The sequence below is a fragment of the Poecilia reticulata genome, linkage group LG20, assembly GCF_000633615.1.
Source record: "Poecilia reticulata strain Guanapo linkage group LG20, Guppy_female_1.0+MT, whole genome shotgun sequence".
Taxonomy (NCBI): domain Eukaryota; kingdom Metazoa; phylum Chordata; class Actinopteri; order Cyprinodontiformes; family Poeciliidae; genus Poecilia; species Poecilia reticulata.
The window spans coordinates 1,488,083-1,509,612 of NC_024350.1; the positions used below are offsets into that span (position 1 = coordinate 1,488,083).

The 21,530-nt window shown below is 39.1% G+C and overlaps 1 protein-coding gene across 1 annotated transcript in view; it reads right to left on the bottom strand.

The window, feature by feature from the left end:
- The window catches only part of nrp1a (neuropilin 1a), a 154,415-nt gene that overhangs the window by 123,924 nt on the left and 8,961 nt on the right, over positions 1-21,530 (bottom strand). The window contains exons 2-3 of the mRNA XM_017301757.1: positions 8,341-8,610; positions 8,173-8,207 (exon numbers count right to left, since the gene is read on the bottom strand). Of these exons, the coding sequence (XP_017157246.1) occupies positions 8,173-8,207; positions 8,341-8,610 (305 nt within the window). The remainder of the gene's footprint in view (positions 1-8,172; positions 8,208-8,340; positions 8,611-21,530) is intronic.

Here is a 21,530-nt window from a genome sequence, read left to right on the forward strand (position 1 = left end):
TATATAATATATATATAGAGAGAGAGAGAGAGAGAAAAAGCTGATTGCAGCAGTGTTTTTTTCTGAAGATGTTTGTCATACAAAGGGATGTCAAGAGATGGACTAGCTGATTTTTGGGAGTGGAACACTCTGAGGACTCTTAGCTGATTGCTGTTACACCCACAATCAGGACTGGCAGAGTCTCACACGCAAACATTTCTATTTCATTTTAAAGGCTGTAGGTTTGTGTTTGTGTAGGACCAAAATGATGCTCTTCAAAGAAAACAGCATGATCCAAGACTTCATAAAAAAAAATTGACAGAAATACCACATCAATGTCAAAGTGCAATTTCTCTTCTGTGATGAGCTGGACCTTCTGATGTTTGAGTTTGCATTAGGTTCATGTTTTCTTACATGTAACTAAACCTACTGACATTTAAAAACGTATGTGATTCTTACACATATATAACAAGACAAAATATACAGTGTGTGTGTGTGTGTAAATGAAAAGGGCACAAAAGGAATTAAGACGTTACAAGGAAACAGGGTAGAGGATTTCAAGTAGTAGGGTCAATGGTCCAGAGCAACGGAGAGTGAAGGGAGGTCGGGATGTTGGAAGAATAGTGTCAGGTGTAATAACAGGGTATTGGCTAGAATGAAAGGAAAGGTAGCACAAGATAGTAGTGAGACCAGCGATGTTGCATTGTTTAGAGACAATGCCAATCCGGAAAAGACAGGAAGCTGAACTGGACGTTTCAAAGTTTAGATTGCCAAGGTTCAGTTTGGAATTGACGAAGACGGATAGGATCGAGAATGAGTACATCAGCTCATGTTAGATGTTTTGGAGATGAAGTCAGAGAGGCCAGACTGAGATGGTTTGGACACGTTCAGTGGTGATTCAATTACAATGGAAGAAGGACGCCGAGACTGGAGCCACAGGGCAGCAGGCGGTGGAGAGGAAGACCAAAAAGGAGATTTATGGATGTGGTGAAAGAGGACATGAAGTTAGTTGGTGTGAGGCTAGAGGATGCAGAGGATAGGAGCAAATGGAGACAGATGATTCACTGTGGCGTCCCCTGAAGGGAAACTCCAAAAGAGAAGAAGATGATGATGAGTGGTCTCGAGCTAAATGTGATGAATTTCAGATGACAAGTAAACCATGGAAATAATACAACTAGAATTTGTAGAAAGTAATGGAGGTTATACAATTTTCAATTGTTTTCATATTCTAAATGTCTAAAGATGCCACAAATGCCAAAAAGTCCAAAACACCATTTGATAGTTTAATATTGTTAGTATCTCATCTTAATGTGTGAAAGAAATAACAACCTGTCCAACATAACTTGCAAAGCTCAAACAAAAATCAAAGTGACTCCCTGCAGTTTTTAAAGGTTTGGATGTCAAACAATTTCTCATCATGTTTTTGCCTCCAGCCTTTTTTTTTTACACTTTGTTGCCAAGAAACAAACAAAAAGACTCGGGCGCTGCTAAGAGAGAGAAATAGAGAGAGGAAGCTAGGTGTTTGTGCTTAAGCCTGGTTAAAAGGTAGGAGAAAATTAAAGCATGTCAACAGCTATTTTAACTCAAGGTCACCAGAGAATCAGGTCTACCTGGTTGTCATGGAGATAACTGAACTGTCATCAGACTGTTATCCAGATTTAAACACCGTTTTGTTGTATTTTAGTGAGGGTAGAGATGTTTACTTTGCCCCCTTAATCTCTCAGTACTACATTATTGACGACTGTCTCATTTTCTGTCTTCTGAACTTGGTATTCTTTATTTCCACGTGCACCAATCATATAACTATATATTTCCCATTTTGGAACTCCCAGTTCCCATAATGAACTCTGGTAACTGTCATAAACTGTGAAAATGTCTAAGGAACAATAGGCAGGAGACTTTAACTGAGCCCTGTAGCTGAGATTATTACTGAGTGTAATCTGTTTTTTATAAGTCATAATTGCACACTAAACATGCACTTGGTGTTTTAGCTCTATTATGACACTACATAGCACCATTAAATGTCTCTGTTGTTTAAAAATGTGAAATAATTCTCTCTCTCTTTCTTTCTCTTCATTCAACCAGACAACCTGTATGTCTGGTGTCAAATTATACTTTAGCAAATTAAATCTAAGACACTTTAAAGAAAGTTATTAAAAACAAATAATAAAGATGGGTGGTTGAACGGGATGTCAGCTCATATGTGGTATGAGGGCAGGAGATGTGTCAAAAACTGTCGCCATATGAAACAATATTGTAAACTTTAAAGTGCTCAACAGCCACAAAAATCTACATTTATAAATGTTTTTAATTAAAAACGCAAAAATTAGGTTTTATGGTATGGTATTGTTTTAACTTTTACTAACAACAGGAGAATAATGCAAACTTGACCTTCCTCAAAGGGACAGTATTATGTATGTTGTAGCCAAAGTGCCATTTTGTAGCACAATCAAGTAACGGTTACTTTCAGTTATGAAAAAGCTATATATTAAATATGATTTAAAGAAACATAAAATACTTTACAATATAACACATCGCTCCTCTGTGAATCCTTTAGTGTTTTTACTGTATACAAAGCTCAGGTAAGTCGATTTTCCATAACACTATATTGCACATTATTATTAGTTTAAGCTATTTAAATTATAATCCCGGTCCCTGTTGATGCTTTTAATGGCCAGTTTCAAACTTTAACCCTGCTAAATTTACAGTTACATGACAGAAGTCCTGTTCTCTAGCATGCAAGATTATGTAACTTTTTTTCCTACATAGATAAACTATTTTGAATATTTCAAGTTTAAAGCTGCTGGTTTAATGGGCACAAGAGAAATTGAATAATAACATTCTCTAGTAAAATCTACTAAATTGTGCATCATCATAATTCAAATTTGATGTCTATTCATTGACTCAGTTAATGAATATCTCAGTTAATGAATAGACTCAGGAATTGGAAAATGTTTTACAAAAGTAACTTAATTCTTCAGCAAATATTGATATTTAATAAAAATGGTAATAATCCAGATCTATTAGTTACCAACCAATTTTTTTTAAAGACATTCCATCACTGATTGCACCCCATCCCTGCTGTGGTTCTAAAACCTGCTGGGCCCAGTTGATCAAAGCAGAATAACTGAGTGGTCTCCCTTTTGGAGATATTTTATGCTGGTGTCACATTACCCCCATTTTGATACTGTAGGCTATGAGGAGACTGTAGTAAATTACTTTAAAGTGTCATCTGTCAAAGCAGGTAGGAGAGATTTCTATGTGACCCTAAGGCGTGAACGAAAAGGTGCTTTTGTGAGTAAAAAGACGGGAGTAGATGGGGATTCTCTTCCCCAGTAAAGCCTTGGGAGATGGGACCAAAACTGCAATGCATGAGGCAACAAAAGAAGTTAACAGTGCAGAATGTTGAGCGCTCACACCTTTTTTTTTTCTCAAGGATTTTCTCAGATTAACCCGCTTCAAAGTGTATTCTATTTTTCAAAAAGTGAAAGAGTCAGACGTGAACGGAAGCTTAAAAAATAAATCTTTTTTGTTATCCGGTAATACCAGAGAACCTGGGCTTTGCTTTTTCAAGCTTTGTGCGTGTTGTATCAAACGATCTCACTCAAATCATATTTGTTGAGGTATGTTTGTTGTAAAAGCATTGCCGGTGATGATGAGATGGGACAGTTTCACGATGTATAAAATGACACAGAAGTGCTTGTATCAGGATGCTTCATGAAAGCCAAGAAATTATCTTTAAGTAGCAGTATTATATTTTTCAAGTAACTAAGTTAACTTCAGTTCACAAAAATTATATGAAGATATACATATATATTTAATATGACTTAAAATAAATCTGACTTTGTAATTTAACACCTTGAAATTGGGTCTCTGTCTCTTTAAAAATTCTAGCTCTTTCTGAATCTCCATCAGGAAGTCATCACAACATGGCTCCTCTATTAACCCTTTAACAATGCTTCGGACTGAGAAGCAGCTCGTATACTCAGCTCAGCTGAGCCGCAGTTCCATCAGGTGTTTGCTAATTGCTGCTGGCTAGTCTGAAGGAGCTGAATGGGAGGGCTGCTGTGTGAGGCGGAACCTGGGAAGCTTGGAAACTGCAGCTCTGAGGAGGAGTGCCGTCCTCGAAGGCGGAGATAGGTTCAACCAGATGTTTTGCACTGCTGAATGGTTACATATTTGAGACATTGAAGGATTTCTCAAATATGTATAAAAGAATAAAGGCAACACTCCAGGTAGGTATGATTATGATAAGGGAATAACATTACAACATGACAAAATGTTCAAAAAAGTTGATTTTTACACAATCCTGCCTCGTTAAGCAAAAAAACTGTGTCCAAGGTGAAGTCTTTAAAGTCTGCTGTTTAAAACGCAGTTTCAACAATTAAAATTTTTTTTTTTATCATACAGCAGGAATCTCTCCCACCAGACTGTCCCTACAGTGGCTACAGTGGCCTTATATCACGATCCAAGCATTTAATCACATTCTGCCTATGAGGGATTTGCAAACTGATATCACCCTCACAAACTTCTCCTTCCAGACAGCTAAAAGTTTAAACAGCTTCCTGATCCGCAGAATCTGGTTCTCTCTGACCGTTTCACATTATCCAGTTGTTGGAGCATTTTACTGCCAAATGATGCAAACAGCATCCAAACCGATGTAAGATTACAGATTACAGTTTTCCCCTAGATTAAAGGGGCTAGCGAGCGCAGATGGCGCGGCTGCGATCAATCAGTTGTCGTGTTTGTGCTTCTTTTGTACTAATGCGTTTGCGGTGAATGCTCCTCTTGAGCCCTCTTTTTGTATCTGTATTGTCCTCTCCGTGCTGATGCTATCAAACACAACAAATGTATCCACCTGTTATATTTCCTTTCGGGGCTTTCATCTGTGTGCTCGCCGTTATCTGAGGGGAGAGCGCGGACGGGGACCGGGGTGACATTTATCGCCATGTTGGTAAGTGAGCGAATGTCTGGGTAACATGCGGCCCTTTTCTCTTTATCTCTTGAGGGCGGGTGAGATGCACGTTGTGTTAGAGCAGCAGAAAGATGAGGATAGTTATAGGAGGTGGAATGCTGCTATCTTACTGTGTGCTTCTACAGCTGCTGAAAAACATTACAGTGCCTCGTAAAAGTATTCACTTTTTAATCTATTTTCCCCTTTGCTACTAGAGATGCACCAATTCGATATTGATATCTGTATCGGTCCTGATATTGAAAAAAATTCTAGATTGGGTATCGGTGACGATGTGCTCGATCCATTAGAGCAGGTCTATTGTTTGTGCTCTGCGTGACATCATGCTTTATTGTTTATTTTACTATATATTTAGAATTCTTAATTGCTCTTTCTGAACCATTTGAAAGAATGTTTGTTATACTTTATTTTTACATGCTTGACCAGGGTAGTCAATGTATTAGAAATTAAGGTGTAACAGCAGCAATAGGTAAAAAGGTTTTGATGAAGAATAATAATAAACTTTGGGGGTTTTAAGGTGACATAGAAAAGTCACAATTAAATAGGCATAGTTGCCTATTTATGCTATATTTATGTAGTGACTTTCTTGAGCCTTATTTCATGTTATGATGTTCCTTCATCAAAGACATACCTGTAGTGTTGCTTTGATTTTTTTCATGTATGTTTGGTAAATCCTTCAATCTCCCATGGCAACCATTGTACTGTGCAAAATGCCTGGTTGGACCTAGCACCACCTTCAATGACACAGCTCCTCCTACAGCTTTCGAACGTATGCCTCACAGAGCAGTCCTCTGTCATGACTCCCCCACTCAGCTCCTTCAGACTAGCCAGCAGCAATTAGCAAACAACAAGTGGAACTGAACATCTACTGAGCTCATTACACAAGTTACTTCTCAGTACCACCCTGATTAAAAACATTGTTAAAGGGTTAATAGAGGAGCGATGTTGTGATGACTTCTTACAGGCAGAGTTTCAGAAAGAGCAGGAGTTTTTAAAGAGACAAAGGCCCAATGTCAAGGCGTTAAATTACAAAGTCAAATTTCTCTCAAGTCATATTTGATATACAAAGCATTTTCTTAACAACTGAAGTTAAGATAGTTACTTGTTTATGCTATAAAATTACACTATGTTCCTAGAAAACTTAAAACACTGACCTTTTAATACAGATTTAAGAGGTAGGAATACTTTTGTTTTCCATGTGCTAAATTCTGTTTTGGCCCCAAAATTATCCAAATCTAACTCATCAGCGCTGGACTAAAGCCCCATTGTTGAGATTGTGACTCATTTCGACAGTTGACCTTAAGGGCATTAAATACCATGTGATTAAATTCCTGCAGACAAAACTTGTGGAAGTGCTTAGGAATCTCCAGATAAGAGCTGCTGCGGTTTGCAGAACGTGCTGTCAGGCACGGTTAACCCCTTTTCTGGGGACTGAAAGTCGGCAAGTCTGCTCCTTTGTGTGGGTTTCTGCGCATTTCTGATGCCCCATTTATCACTGGGGCTTCCTGCTCGCCCCTTAAGCAGCTCCAGGACTCGAACAGAGCGGGGAACATCTGTCTCTCCGTCAAAAGTCCTCCCCAGTAAGTGCGACGCACGCCACCGAGCGCACGAGAGGCAGCCTGGCTTTAAATTACTCTGTTTAAAAGTTCTGATGTGGTGGGGGAGACTTCTAGGCAAATGGGTTTCATCAAAGCACTTCAATGAAAAACAGAAGTGGAACAGTATGTGTTTAACTTTGAGAGAGATCAGAGAAGTGTATGTATCTTGTTTAAAGCTCTCGTGTGTCACTCTAGGCTTTCTTTCATCTTGCTTTTTTTAACTAAAGGTATCAAGTTAGTGACAAGATGCTTGAGTAACGGAGCACAAGAGCTTCTTTTTTTTTTTTTACAGTGCCACCTTTCTGGCAGAGGCGATTGGCACTCTGATGTACCGTTCATGTCAGAGCAGTCGTCTGCGAGCAAACAAGCAAATCACAGCCGCTCATTTCGACTGACATCTGAATTAATGAAATAAAAGACTGGGGAATAAAATTTTTTTTAAAAGCAGCAATTTAAGGCTGAGAGAAAAGCGCCGTCTGTCCGCATGTTGGAGGCAAACGTATTGACAGGGCTGCGGCTGAAAAGCGGCTAAAATGCTAATGTCTGCTGAAATGTCATCAGTCAAATCGGCGCCTTCATCTTCTGCTCCCAGTGGCGTCCAACGGGAGATTTCTTTCAAGCCAGCATTGATTGACGGGGGAGGGATTGATGTGGTCTTCTGCCTGCGCTTGTCTGTCCGGCTTTGAACAGATGAAGACAAAGTCTCTGTTTGACTGTTTGTGCATTCTGCTGGATTCCCTTTGTCCGACCAAACATCAGTCATTCTCGGCATCGCTGTTGGCTGCTCAGACGTTAAAACGCAAAGCCAAGGGAAAACCTTCACATCTCTAGGGTGCTTTCGCATTTTGTCACATTACAACTACAAGCTGTAACGCCTTACATTAGGATTTGACGCGATAAAACAAGAAAATATTGCATCATTTTGAAGTGGAAGAATTGGTTTTGTAATTTTTCTTTTTTTTTTTTTTACAAAAAATGTCTGATTAAAGTATGGCTTCTATGCATTAGTCCTCATTTGGTCAATGCTGTGCCTTTTTAAATAGACTGTTTTAGAACATATCCACCATCTTCACATCGCTAGAAAAATGTTTGCAACATCTCAGACAATATCATTCAAACATCTCTGAAGATAAACAAAGTATCTACCTTGTACTTTATGAATGAGCAAAATATCATTTTTCATCAGTGTTGAAAATGAAAAAAATATAATTGACCAGACCTCATAAAAACATAAACTAGATGACTTACTTACTTAGTTGTAAAATCTTTTTAGGTTTTAAAATTAGACTTTTCATTTAGTACATGTTTAGAAAAACTATCTTTTTTGTGGTTCTAGCCAAATTTTATGCTGTAGCAGTGGGAACAAAAGTGGTTTTGAATTTTAAAAGACACTAGAGTTTAATTAACGCCTAAAAAACATCCATGTCACACAGTGTTAAGATTTTTATTCTAAAGAAGCCATTTTAAACCGTGCATCATTCATATGTGCTTTTTTGTGTCAGTTTATCTGCCAAAATTCATCTAGAAACCTTGACGTGTGCCTCTCCGACGTGCTGAAATATAGAAAATGTCATGTTGTACGAAAGCGTGGGACTTTGTATTTATACTTTTACAACATGTTACCTCATGTTGTTAAAGGCCTTGGCACCGGCCGCTGACTAGCACAAAAACACACAGTTGGCAAACAGAAGGCAAGGAGGTGTAAGTAGGAGCTCCAAAAAACAGGCAGAATGTCTCAGAGGAGGGACGTGTCTTGCAGGCATGTGGCTGGTCGTGATGAGAGACTGGCACCTGCTCTGGAGCCAGCAGATGGCCGGGCAGGGAGGTGGTGTCTAACCTTGCCAGCGAGGTGAAGGGACACTGTGTCACTATCTGCATCTGCAGCCCCTTGTCAGGATTTTGGCAGAGCGGTGACGTTCGGCCGGCGATCGGCACATGGAGACCAACGGCTGAAGGGGATGAAAAATTCAAGTTGGGCAAAGGATCAGTCGAAGACCAGTTGCACACCTGATGCTGGGCGGACAGCGCGCAGGCAGAAGGTGGCGGTCTTCCAAACATGATCTGAAAGTATGAAGAGAAGTCAGAGTGAGATTGGCTTGGGCATCTGGGCAGAGTACCTGGGTGAAATCAAAGTTAGAGCTCATCAGAAAGTTCAGATTAATTAAAGACCTGGCAGAGTGAGTAGCAGTGCCAGAGAGGAAAAAAGTAGGTGTTAGTATTCTAGCTAAGTAAATAATGAGGCCCAAACACAATAAAACATGGAGACATCCCAATGGTTAAAACATTAGAAAGGTAAACAGTAGTAACTAATACAGTTTTACTCTTTTATTTGCCATTTTATGCAGAAAATTTGATGCGTCTTATGGTGGGACAGACGGGTATGAAAAATATCTGTGAAAAAGAATTGCCTCTTGCTAAATCACAAATTACATATTTAGTTTGTTTTATTGTTCTAAAGGCAAACCAGGCTTGATTCTTGCCATACTGTCAGAAAAAAGAAAACACTTGAATAGAATCTGTCTGACAACACAACGTAGGCTAAAAGATCTCAAAAAGCAACACATAATTTTGGAAATTCAGAGAAATTAATGTACAGATGAAGGCAAAAAAAGGCAAAAGCCTATCTCGCAATATCCCAAACGATCCCCAAATTTTCAGAGAAGATATTCTTAGACCAATGAAGCAAAGGTCATTGAAGGGGCTGTGAATTCTGCTTTCTAACAGAATAGCCTAAAGAAAAATGTCTAGTCATTGTTGTGGCCTCAACTTCAGGAATATTTGGGTGAAATGGTAATTCAAGTTCACCCACAAATCCACTTGAATGTCTCAAAGAAAGTGAACAAATAAAGGTGTTTGTATAGTCAAGTGAAAGTCAAGACTCAAATTTTGAGCACTTTGAACTACTGTGTTGCTGCAATGAGCTATACAAAAAACCTGTATTGATTGATTTTGAAATCTAAGATGTCAACTCAACCTTAAACACCTTAAACAGCTGGTTCAGGCTCAAACCAATCTTGCTAAATCAAAACAAGTTGGCATGAAGAATGGCCAATAATTCCATAGAGATGTAAAAGACTCAGTTATCACACCCTAAAATCACTTTTGAATACTACTTCATGTAGTTACTCAGATTCAGTGCTTAATTTGATCATTTCAAATCCCAACTTGTGGCATATTTGTGAATGAAATTCTTGGGTATGTCAGTTCCTACACTAAGACAGCAATGAACTTGGACAAAAGACTATACGAATGATCTTTTGACCGTCACTGATCAATCATCCACCCCGGGTTCATCCTCAGGGAATTGTCACCTAGCAGAGCTAAACAGAAGATCAATGGACAGATAATGTCCCCCTTTATTTCTCAGAGGACTCCTACTGTGATCGAAGCAGCAGGAGCGTCTACTGATAAAATGCAGACAAACCTGCAAGTCTTTTCTTTCTTGCTCTTTGTTGCTCCATCATTCCAATCCACTGTCGACTCCTGCCGGCAGCTGACAAGCTGATGCTAACCGGCTCACAGACAGCTTCACTGATCAATATTTGAGCAGCTGGGCTCCCCATCCATGTCATAAGGGTCCCCGTCGCTCTCTCTGAGACTAGATCCAGGACATGCCGGGCTGTTTGAGGCCTACTAATCAAGGCGATCTTCTTCTAGCAACTTCCCCTGCTCTTGATCCATAATAGATGAACTTGTGAATATGCTGGCAAATGTGAGCATGTAATTTCCGGGCAGGAAGGCTGTAGCGCTCCTTCATGGGGAGCAAACATGTATGTATGCTGTACGCAGGCCAAATGCAAGACCCCTAACGTTGCACACTGCTGAACCTGACACCCAGTCAACGTATGACAGCGACATCTTATCGGTGAGTCACAGAGGTCTGAGAAACATTTTGTAAAGAAGAACGTTGCACTGGTCGTCTTGGTAGGTTTTTGTTTCCTTCAGTAGTTTTTGGTGTAGCACCACAACAGGCGAGGGGGTGAACAGGTTTCGCAGTTAGTTTGAATCACTTGACACAGTTCAGTGTGAAAGCAAACCGCACCAGCTGGAAATGTAGCAAACGTTGCAATATTGGTTCTCAATCAGATCAAGTGTACTGGACAGTCAGGTGTGAAAACAGCCTTTCTAGTACCCCTCACTTTCTTGTGACAATGAAGAGAAAACAACTGAAGCATACACAGACTTAAGACAAATAAATGCAAACAAGAAATATTACTATTCCATGTGAAAAGAAATCCGTATTTATTTACAACCAATTCTGAAATTCCTATAAAATTGTTACTTGAAACTTTGTCCCAGTCTAGATGTGTTGTTTTTTTTTCTACTGTTAAAGTATTTGATACTTCCTTCTGCCACACACAGCATAAAAGGCTTCCCGCCTTTTTGTTCCATCGCCACTCATCGCTCTGCGCTATGTGTTTGTGTTCGCGGGACTCCACAGAAATTTCAGATTCAATTTCAGATTCCTGGTCTGCGGTCTTGATTCGTCGAGTCTCCTTCACCCCTCCTGACACCAAACTGTAGATTTATTTCATTCACTGTTTCCTTGGCAACTCTTTCTGAGAGCCCAGCAAGGTTCCAGCAGGAGACAGAGTGCAGCAGCGAAGTCATTATTTACTGCAGGGCTCAAGCTCTGATATTCATCGGCATGCTTTTACAGCATCATCGCCTCCCTTCCATGCCTATTTCCACCCCTCCAATCATAATGTACATAATTGCGGTCTCCATGGCGATGTTGTTGATCTGGTTACAGGCTGACCGTTTTAGAACAAGAGCAATTATCTTTAATGAAAAACAAGGAGATAATTCATTTATTGTTACGCCGTTTGTGGAAACGCAAGAAAAACAAATGCCAGCATCCAAAAACAGTACGCCTCTGAAAATGAAACCAGAGTTTGTAAAGCCTTGATTTAAAAAAAAATAATAAAAAATTTCAAAACATGTACTTCAAAACTAATTAGTAGAGTTATTTTACCTGATAATCGCTGTTTTGTGGTTCAGTTGCCCCACAATGAGGCATTGCAGGCGCCAAGGCCACCTTCCACTGGGTGATAAATCTAAATTTGAAAAGTGTGAAATTCAATAAGCCGGCTCCTTAATTACCACCCGTGTTCACTTTTTCCCACTCATCCATGACCACAAACTCAACACGACTGCTCGGAGCGGCTGCGGCATGAAACGGGGAACGAATGGAGTTCACCTTGTTCCAAAGCCATACATCACCGGCTGTCAAAAACTGTTTGATCGTTCCACCAGCGGCTTTGGGAAAACACTGCCTGAACTTGGTTTAACAATTAGAATCTGTAAGACAAACTGGCACTCTCGGGAGACGTTTTTGCAACAAACCATTAAAACCAGAGAAAGCAGAATTTTCTTCCACATGGTCTGTTTGGAATCTTATCCCGAGGTCTGCTATGGAGTTTGTTTTTCTGTAGAGACCCAATGCTCACATTTGGATTTGCATTTAAAATAAGACAAAACTAACATACAAGCAAATTTTCAGCAAAATATGGGAGTTTGTTTTAAGTAAACAATTCCTTAATATTGAAGAGAAAGTAATAGTACCATTGTCATTCACTTCATATCAAGACATTTTTCCTCGAGATTGAAATAATCTGCCAGTGGAACTAATGCTTTTTATTATTATTAAAGAATTATTGACTTAAAATAAGCTCCTGTAGCTTCTGAAAAGTTACGTTTAAGTTACTGTAGTTTCTTTGTATTCCAAACGTACTAAGATATTTCACAATAGAGATCAAAAATACTTGGTAAGATTTAGTGTTTTTCTGGTATGAGTAAATAAAAACTATTTCATCCACTGTTTAGTTCTGCTAGCAGAACAAACTTTTACTTAACTTTTACATTCTCCAGTTTGAGCAACTCTGTGTCTCTCTTGTTCCACCAGGGAGAAAACAGAAAATCTGAGTGTAACCTTGGTAACCACAAGGATGCAGAAGCAGGTTGCGGGCAAACCCACACAGCTTAGTCTTTTAAGCTTACGTTTGATACCTTCACTTTTAAACGTAAAATGTAATCAGTCATTGCAGAGCCGTTTTCTGACTGGACTCTTTCCCTAGGGAGCCATGGGCTGGAGGTTTCCATAAGACAAAAAAACCTACAAAATACAAAACATATGCTGTTAGATTTACTTGCAGACAAATTAACAAAAGGAAGAATATACGGTTAAAAAGTGCATAACTGTATTCTTCTTTTTCCAAAACAGAAAACTTTGTTTGATTTTGTTGATTTGGGTTGATTGAATATGTTGCTGGAGTGATTTTTGGAGAGCCAATTTCTTGAAAACTTGTCTATTTGTATAAACGATGGAGTATACAATAACAGCAATGTGCTCCACTAATTTGACCATGTGTACTTTTCACATACAAGCACAAAACTTTGAAATCTACGCGAGTTTCAAAATGTAAAAAAAGCTCTCCAATTTCCAAATATCCTTGAGATCAAACAAAAAGAAACAAACGAGGAGAAAAGAAAGCCTGAAGCAACTGCTAACAAGCATCACTACTGACCACATTGGATTATTTATTCACACTTTCACTTATGTGAGCTGCATGAAAATCTCCACACAGCCACTGCAAAAAAAAAAAAAGTGAAAATCTCCATGCAAAAGCTTCATCCAGACAAACCCTCAAGGTTACCTTCAGTCTTGTTTTTCTGTGTTTTTTTTTCCACATTGTTTAAGCTGAAAAACAATAAAACCTGTTATTTCTAGGGCCCACTGTCACCCCATTTTCCCCACCCGTCTTTCTTCTCTTTAATGACGGGCTGTGTCGCCTTTCTGTCGTCACACACTAATGGCTCACCTTGAAATAAAAGCATTTTGCCTGTCAAAGCAACGCGACTTGGAAACACAAACCCGGCCCAGTCGGGCACGTGGGTGTTAGCGCGTCCTTCACCGACCTTCAGGGAAGGGGCTTGCCTCGCGCCCGAACGCGGCCTTCGTCACCGAAACTGCGGCAATTAGCATCTGGAGCCGAGCGGAGGGGTGATCCTGAACGAAACGGAGCGAGAAAACGTCTGCATGGGGGAGCCAGAAGGTCAGGGATAATTAGGAGCCTTTGTGGCCCCTCTCTAGAGGCTCAGGGGGAAGGCCTGCAGATGGGCCCTCTGCTTTTCGACACTTTTGTTTTTGATTTGATCAAAACCCCACCCAGAAACACCTGAGGGATGCCCTAACCTTCCGCTCATAAAAATGAAAACAAACAAGCGACAGTGAGCGCAGGTGTATTTGAAAGAAAAAAAAAAAAAAATCTTTCTCTGACCGGTTATTGTTTCCTAAGTCTGTTTTTTCAATGTTTTCGGTGCCCTGACCAGACCAGACCGTTTTGCTCATTCAGAACACATCGCTGTCAGAATGTCACGGAGTTGTGCCGGGTGATTTAACTTTGTGCGTGCCGCCACCGGTGCTTGACTTTTAACATCCAAATGTCAATTGTGTCACCTGCGCTCACATTCAAGCCTTTAGCTTGGCTTCTTGCAGTGACCTCATAGGGGGAAAAAATCAATTAGAGGAAGAATGATTCGCTTGACCTCATGCAGCGAAAACGGCCTAAAACCAACCGAGGCGCCGGAGAACAGCAGCTCCGGCTTATTATGCAAAAAAAAAAAAAAAAAAAGAACTACTGCTGAGGTATCTATCAGAGAGGGAATGATATAAAAGATTATGTGTTGTTGGGACAACCATTTTTAAAAGGGTAGTGTTGTGTAAAATCGAATTTTTTTAGCTTCACTTCCTCTTATGTTATTCCCTTATCAGAAACATACTTGGAGTGTTGCCTTGATTCTGTCATGCATGTTTGAGAAATCCTTTAATCTCCATGGCAGCCATTCAGCTGTTTTTACATTTGAACCAAGCCCCGCCTTCGCAGACGAAACTCCTCCTCAGAACTGCAGCTTCTGAGCTTCTGCTTCACAGAGTGACTCTCCTACTCAGCTCCTTCAGACTAGCCAGCAGCAATTAGCAAACACCTGGTGGAACTGCTTATCTACTGAGCTCATTTTATGCTGGTAAAAACATTGTGAAGGGGTTAATAGAGGAGCCATGCTGTGATGACTTCCTGAGGGTGGAGTTTCAGAAAGAGCAGGAGTGTCTTAAAAAGACGGAGGCCCTTTAAGAAACTTAAACTCAAACGAGGCATTAAGTCACATAATCAAATTTCTTTTGAGTTCTTTTTTATGTATACAGCATTTTTATAACAACTGATGATAACAGTTACTTGATTGTGATATAAAATGATTCTATGCCTGAAAAACATACAATACCCGCCCCTTTAAAGCTTGTGTGACGTGATTCCTTATTCACCCTAGTTCTCTGTCTGTCTGTCTCTCTCTCTCTCTGATGGCATTGCTGATATCTCATTAGGGTCGGGGACCCTCCAGTTTGCTCACAATCTCTCCCTGCTTTCATCTAGCAATCATAAAGTTTGCAGTTAGTTCTGCGGAGGTGAAATGATTTCTGAGAAAGCAGAGTTCTGAGAAGGAGAAACAAACATCCCTTGCTGCCGGAACCCAAACATCTTCCAGGGTGTGTGTGTTTTTCTTTTCAGGCCTATGTGGTGGGAAATGTAAATGATAAACAAACGTATTATGACAGAAGGTCAACATTGGACTGCGGCGCTGACAGGCGAGGCAGTAGGAAGAAATTACTTCTGATTGATATTTTGCCTCTTGTCAGCAGAGCAATTTCAATCTAAGCAGACGAACAGGAATGAGAATTCTCCCCACAGAGACGCCGTGTTTCACTTCACTGCTATGTAAATAACCTGTGTGTGTGTGTGTCTGTGTGTGTGTAACATTTTAATGAAGGAATGTTGGCTAGCTAAGACTAAGTGGATGGTCTTTGGTAAACTGTGCAGGTCACTTGTAGTAAAATTTTTTTGCATGATGGATGGTGTGTAATTGCTAAGCTTTGTTTAATCTGAAGCTTAGCGTTCCGCATGCTAATTCAGCATCATGCGTGGCATGTAAATATCAGCTAAATGTCACGTTCATTAAGGGGCGTCTGGATGTGGGACGGCCCTCCATAGTGGATGCAGATGACTGCACATAATACTGCCTGGGGTGGGGTTGGGGGGAGTCAGGAGGGGACGGGGGTTTCCCCCCCAGCGACTCCATCCGTCTGCATCTGGGTGTGACTGTATGTCTGTCCAAGTATGTCTGAGCTGGCTGTCTCCATCACGCAGCTGCTTTTCCCCTCGGTGGCTGACGAACAGCAACTTGAATGTTGGCTTCGGTGTGAAATGTCAGCTGTCTGTTTTCCCTGGATGTGACATGTCACTCTGACGGGAGAGAGTCTGCTCTGTTTTTCTCGTCGCCTGTCCGTTTGGGTGTTTGATGGAGCTCATGTGTTCATGGTGCAGCGGAAACCACTTCCCAAACTCGTAGATCATCCCCACTGCTCACCGAACACCGCATTGGCGGCGATTGTTGACTTTTTCTTCTACATCAGTTCTTCTTGTCCATCGTGTTACAAAAAATTTATTCATACCTCTTAAACCATTCAGCTTCTACGCACCACAAATCTAGAGCAAACTTCCAGAAAACTACAAAACAGCCAAAATACTGAGTTCCTTTAAGTCAAGACTAAAAAACCACCAGTATGGAGCTGCTTTTGAAGCCTAATAAATTAAACATTGATCAAAATATTTGATGGTAATGATGATTTTTAACATTTGCACTTTACAAATGCGACGTCTGTTACTAGTTTTCAAAATTGTTGGCACTGTAATGTGTTTAAGAATCACTTTGAACTGAAGTGTTGCTGAAATGTGCCATATCAATATGTACCTGTAACAGTTATGGGCTATGCAGCTAACTGCGGCTACAAGAGCAGCATCAGAAGATGGTTCTTTAAGGAGCCTGAGGTGTGAATGAAGACACCAAGCAATGGTTTTAGTTTTGGTGTATATATTAGTGATTTGGGAAAAAAAAAATTACAAATGCACAATGAGAGACAAATTAACTCAAAATAAATAAATTCCAAGATCATAAAGTTCTTGTCCTTATTCCTAGCTCGCCATCCTTGGGTTCAGAAGAGGATCCGATCCATCAGGAATAAAAACCTGACCTAAAAGGCCAGAAAACCCATTAAGTGTTTTATCAAACAACAATTATGTGCAAACATACAAATGCAATAAATATCAAATTCAAGTGCAATTACTAAACGTCTAATAATTAAACTAAACATTTCAATCAGGTTAAATTAACCATAATTTAAATAAACAAAAATAATATATTTATAATTAATATAATTAATATAATAATCATATTTCAAACTAATCAATTTAAAGTTGAAAAGTTGAAATCAAAGTTCACTTTCAAAATATGAAGAAAAAAATAAATGAACTCAAATACTCAAGCAGAGTGGGGAAAAGAAAAATAAATAAATTAAATATATTGCGCAATATCAACTTAAATGTAGTTACATCCTATTTTAATCATATCAATACAAAACGTGCCAGAGCTTGCACAAAACCAGCGATCATGTTACCTTTGGGAAGAGAGTGGGGTGTACTAAACTGCAATCAGCTGTTGCAATCCCGGTGATGGCCCAGGTAACAACCGCCAGTTCTAATAAAACAACGCTCCAATGAGCAATCGAGTAGAAATTTCACAATAGTGCTATCACACAAACAAACTCACCAAAGGATCAAATCAGTGGATGCAAAGATTTTGATGAATTTTCCAGGAAGACGCCAAACAGCCAACCACAATCACAGTGGAACAGGTGATGTAGTTCAAACTGCGCTGGAGGCGGGGCTTTAAATAGGTTGGCAAGTTTGGGGCAAAATAGGAAATGAGCCCGAGTCTCAACTAATTGACTAATTGCGGGTGACATACCAGGCATATTATTTGTATGGCACAACTACCCCCATCAGCTCCTTCAGACTAGCCAGCAGCAATTAGGAAATACCTGGCGAAACTGCACATCTGCTGAGCTACTTCTCAGCTCAATGCTGGTAGAAACGTTGTCAAAGGGTTAATACAGGAGCCATGTTGTGAAGACTTCCTGAAGGAGGAGTTTCAGGAAAAAACTGGGGTTTTTAAAGAGACAGAGGTCCAATTTCAAGGCATTAAATTATGAGGTCAAATTTCTTTTAAGTCATGATTTATGTTGCATTTTTATAACTAAAGGTAACATAGTTACTTGATTGTGCTATAAAATATCTTACATGCCTTGTACCTGGAAAACACATAGTAATACTGTTTGTTAGTTTTGTTGTTCTGCAACAAACATCAAAGGGCAATTAGCTGCCATGGATTTTTAAGGCTATTTACAGGGGTTTGGAACATCTGGTTTAGATTTTGTTGGATGAAAAATGTAAAAAAAATGATAATAATCAAGTCGGTAAAGTGAAAGATTCCTACAGCTGGAATACTTTTGCCAGGCGTTTTTGCATTTATATCACACATGTTGTCTCAGCTTTACCAAACAACACAACACAAGTTGAGCTCAGTTTAATACACAACAAACACCTCACATGTGGAAACAGTACATCCACCAGAAGGTCAGCCAAATTGTCTATGTCCTCCTACTTCCTGTTCCCATCATCATCCATCCCGGGGCTCACTAATCTCCCTCCGGTGAGGAAGAAGCTCCCTATGGTGTCCTGCTGCTCCCAACTGGCAAAGCTGCAGCTCTGGCCTTTTCCTCCTCAGGAAACCGCAGAGAGCAACGTGGAGTGTGCATCTCTGTGTGTGTGTTGGACAATTATCTGGAGGTGTAGACATGGGTGCCGCCCTGATAATTAGCTAAACAGGACTCTAATCGTGGACTAGGCCATCTGTCCAAAGGGGGCGGAGCACAGAAAAGGTCTCACACATTTTTAATGAGGCTTAATATTCACACAGGGCTCATTATGTGACCCAGACTCCTGCTTTTTGGCTCGCCTTTAGTCGGATGTATCACCCATCTTACTTATTTATTCATGCTTTTCCCAGCATGCCCCATTTCTCTTGGTTTCCTCTATGTTTTGTGATGTAGAGCAGCAGAAACACAAGTGTAATTTTTGGAGAGGTCAGTTGTATTATTTTTGTCTACAAAACTATCTGGATCTTATGATGGCATATTAGCACAATTGCAGATAAAAAGGAGTACATTTTTGACAAAAAATGTTGATATTTTGAGTTTAATCTCAGACAAAGAAAAACGCAGAAATTTATATGTTTGAAAAGTTGAAAATTTGTGAGAAAAAACTTGTACATTTTGAGGTTAGAAAAGAACGTTGAAAAGCACTTGGCATTTTCTGGGTTTGAAAAGTTGACATTTTTTTAATTTTTAAACTCAGAAATGATCAATCTCATATCTGAAAAATTTTCTAGCATATTTTCAGTGTTTTGCACAGTTGGATGGTTGCGATGGGAGATTTAAGAATTTATCAAACATGCATGAAAGAATGAAAACACTGCATGTAACATAATTTGAAGCTTTAAAAATCAGTTTTAAACCATATTGTCTCTTTAAAATGTTGTCTCACTCTTCTGTCATACAACAGTTACTTTCAGAGGAATTAGAACATGGATTTCCTTTCATTAATTTTTTTAAAATTATAACAAATGCTTTGTTTCATTACTTTATCATATAAAGTGTTATAATTGTACATTTAGGAAATAATGTTATATTTCTAAGGTTACATTAAGTGTTTGTAACTGTTTTTGTAATAATCTTTTTATGATGTGGACCTCAGGAAGAGTAGCCATTGTCATGACGATGGCTAATGGGGAACCAAATAAACAAACCAACACCAGTAGATTAGAGATGGTGCACCAGGTTTGTCCAAAACAGAAAATATAGGAGGATGCAACTGCAAACCAAACATCTCCACAAAAGATTCAACATTAGCAAAAAAATAAAAATAACTGAAGGATGGAAAACAAATTTCAATCCAGCTGCAGTGAGCCAGTAAGAGCAGGTCTAATGGAAATGATGAATGGAAGTTCAAGGAGGCTCATCTGATAATTACAAACCTCAGTTTGCTGCTCTAAAACAGGGAGACATTACAGGAACAAGACATTTTGCTAAACCAAAGCTGAGGTCATCTTGCCTTTTTCTTGATACAATATTTTGCTTTTCACCGACGGCATTTTTAACATCACACCATCATCTCTGTGGGTCTGCCACACCGTGACTCGTAACCAGAAACTTCTGCACATTCGGTGAAAGCGTTACCATCAAAACAGCCATAGAAGATGTTGAGGTAACACTTTATTTGAAGGGGAGTGAATAAGACTGATATGACAGTGTCATAAACATGACATAACATATGTCATGAACATGAATAAGCCTTCATGAATATTTATGACTGTTGTCATAAATCGTCATTCGGTAAATTATGACACTTTTAATACAAAGTTGACATTATTCAAAATGTCTTTGTTATAACAACTTGACATTAACCAAGAAATCATTACTGATATAAATTTGTTATAAAAGTATTACTGATTGCACTTTAAAAATTATGTAACTTTATGTTATTAAAGGTAAAGTTTATAATGATTATAATGATTATTGAAATAAAGTGTTACCGATGTTGAGAATTCCAGCTCTGCCAACAAAAACCAAAAATATATGCAGTGATTGCAAAAGTATTCCTACCTCTAGAAATCTTTTTTTTTGTCTTGTCACATTACAGCCACACCACAAACCTTTTTAGTGATTAGCAGTTAGGGAACTTCTGAATTGAATACTTTTGCACACCACACTTTTCAGTTTTTTTAACTTACAAATAAATGTTTTGAATAGGTCCGTCTTGATAACAAATTTTGCTGGTCGATAAATTTCCCCAGACCGGAAGTAATCACAATATTGTTGCTTTGAGGCGACTTTCAAATAATAGATTGGAAACGGTAAAATATTGCCATTAAGAACACATTGTCAAAGATTTTTAAAAAATATTTATTCTAATGAACATTTAACAGTGGAACTGGGAGACATTATATTTAAATATCAAAATAAATAAGCTAAACAACAGAAAAACAGATAAAATGAATTATGAAGTTTCTTAACAAAATTGTTAAGAAACTTCAAAAGTCCTCTTCAAAAGAAGAGGACTAGTTAAACCAGACTGAAGACTTTATTCATACAGTTTTCGGACAGAAGAGAGAGAAAAGAGAGACAGTAAATCATGCAAGTGTAAATTAGTGAGCTCATTTTAATTCATCATTTGATTAATTGATTTATTGCTTATTGCGACACGCTTAGTTTTGAATTGTATAATTCTCATTGAGCTTCGTAATTGTGTACCACTTTGTATTGGTCTTTCACATTAAATTCAAATAAAATATATTCATGTTTGTAGTAGTAATGTGACAAAACATGGAAAAGTTCAAGTGGTATGAATACTTTTGTGAGCCACTGAATATATATATATATATATATATATTGTTAATAGCTGCAGTGTTAGATGATGACCGGTGAGCGATCAGAAAGTCTCCATGCCGCAATCAGTTGAAATATTTTTAAAAGTATTTTAAGCCCAAGTTTCCGATGACTTTTTTTTCTTCCTCTTTCCACTTTGTGGCACAAATACTCCATTCGAGCTCCGATGTCAGACGCAGGCTGAATATCCAGAAGACCAAACGTCTGCAAGTCCTTACATCGATGGCTGCTGTGCTTTCTTCACTTCACTCGTCTGTCTGAGCACACAGGGCAGCGTATCGACCGGGCGTATTGAGGCAGGTCACGGGCCAGCCATTAGCGAACACTGGGCTGGAGCACAACACCAGGAAACGGGGTGGGTGAGCGCCGGTTGCTGGCTTTTTTTTTTTTTTAAATAAAAGACCATGGAGTTGTCATTTTTAACCACTGCCGGACAGGACTTGTCTATCGATTTCGTTCTTCAGCTGGAAATATTGATAGGCTCTGTGCTCCATGTCGAGGAAAATCAATGACGAGATGCACAAAAAAAAAAAGAAAGCAGAAGAAGCAGAGATAGAAAATACAGATGGGTGTGAAAATAAATAGA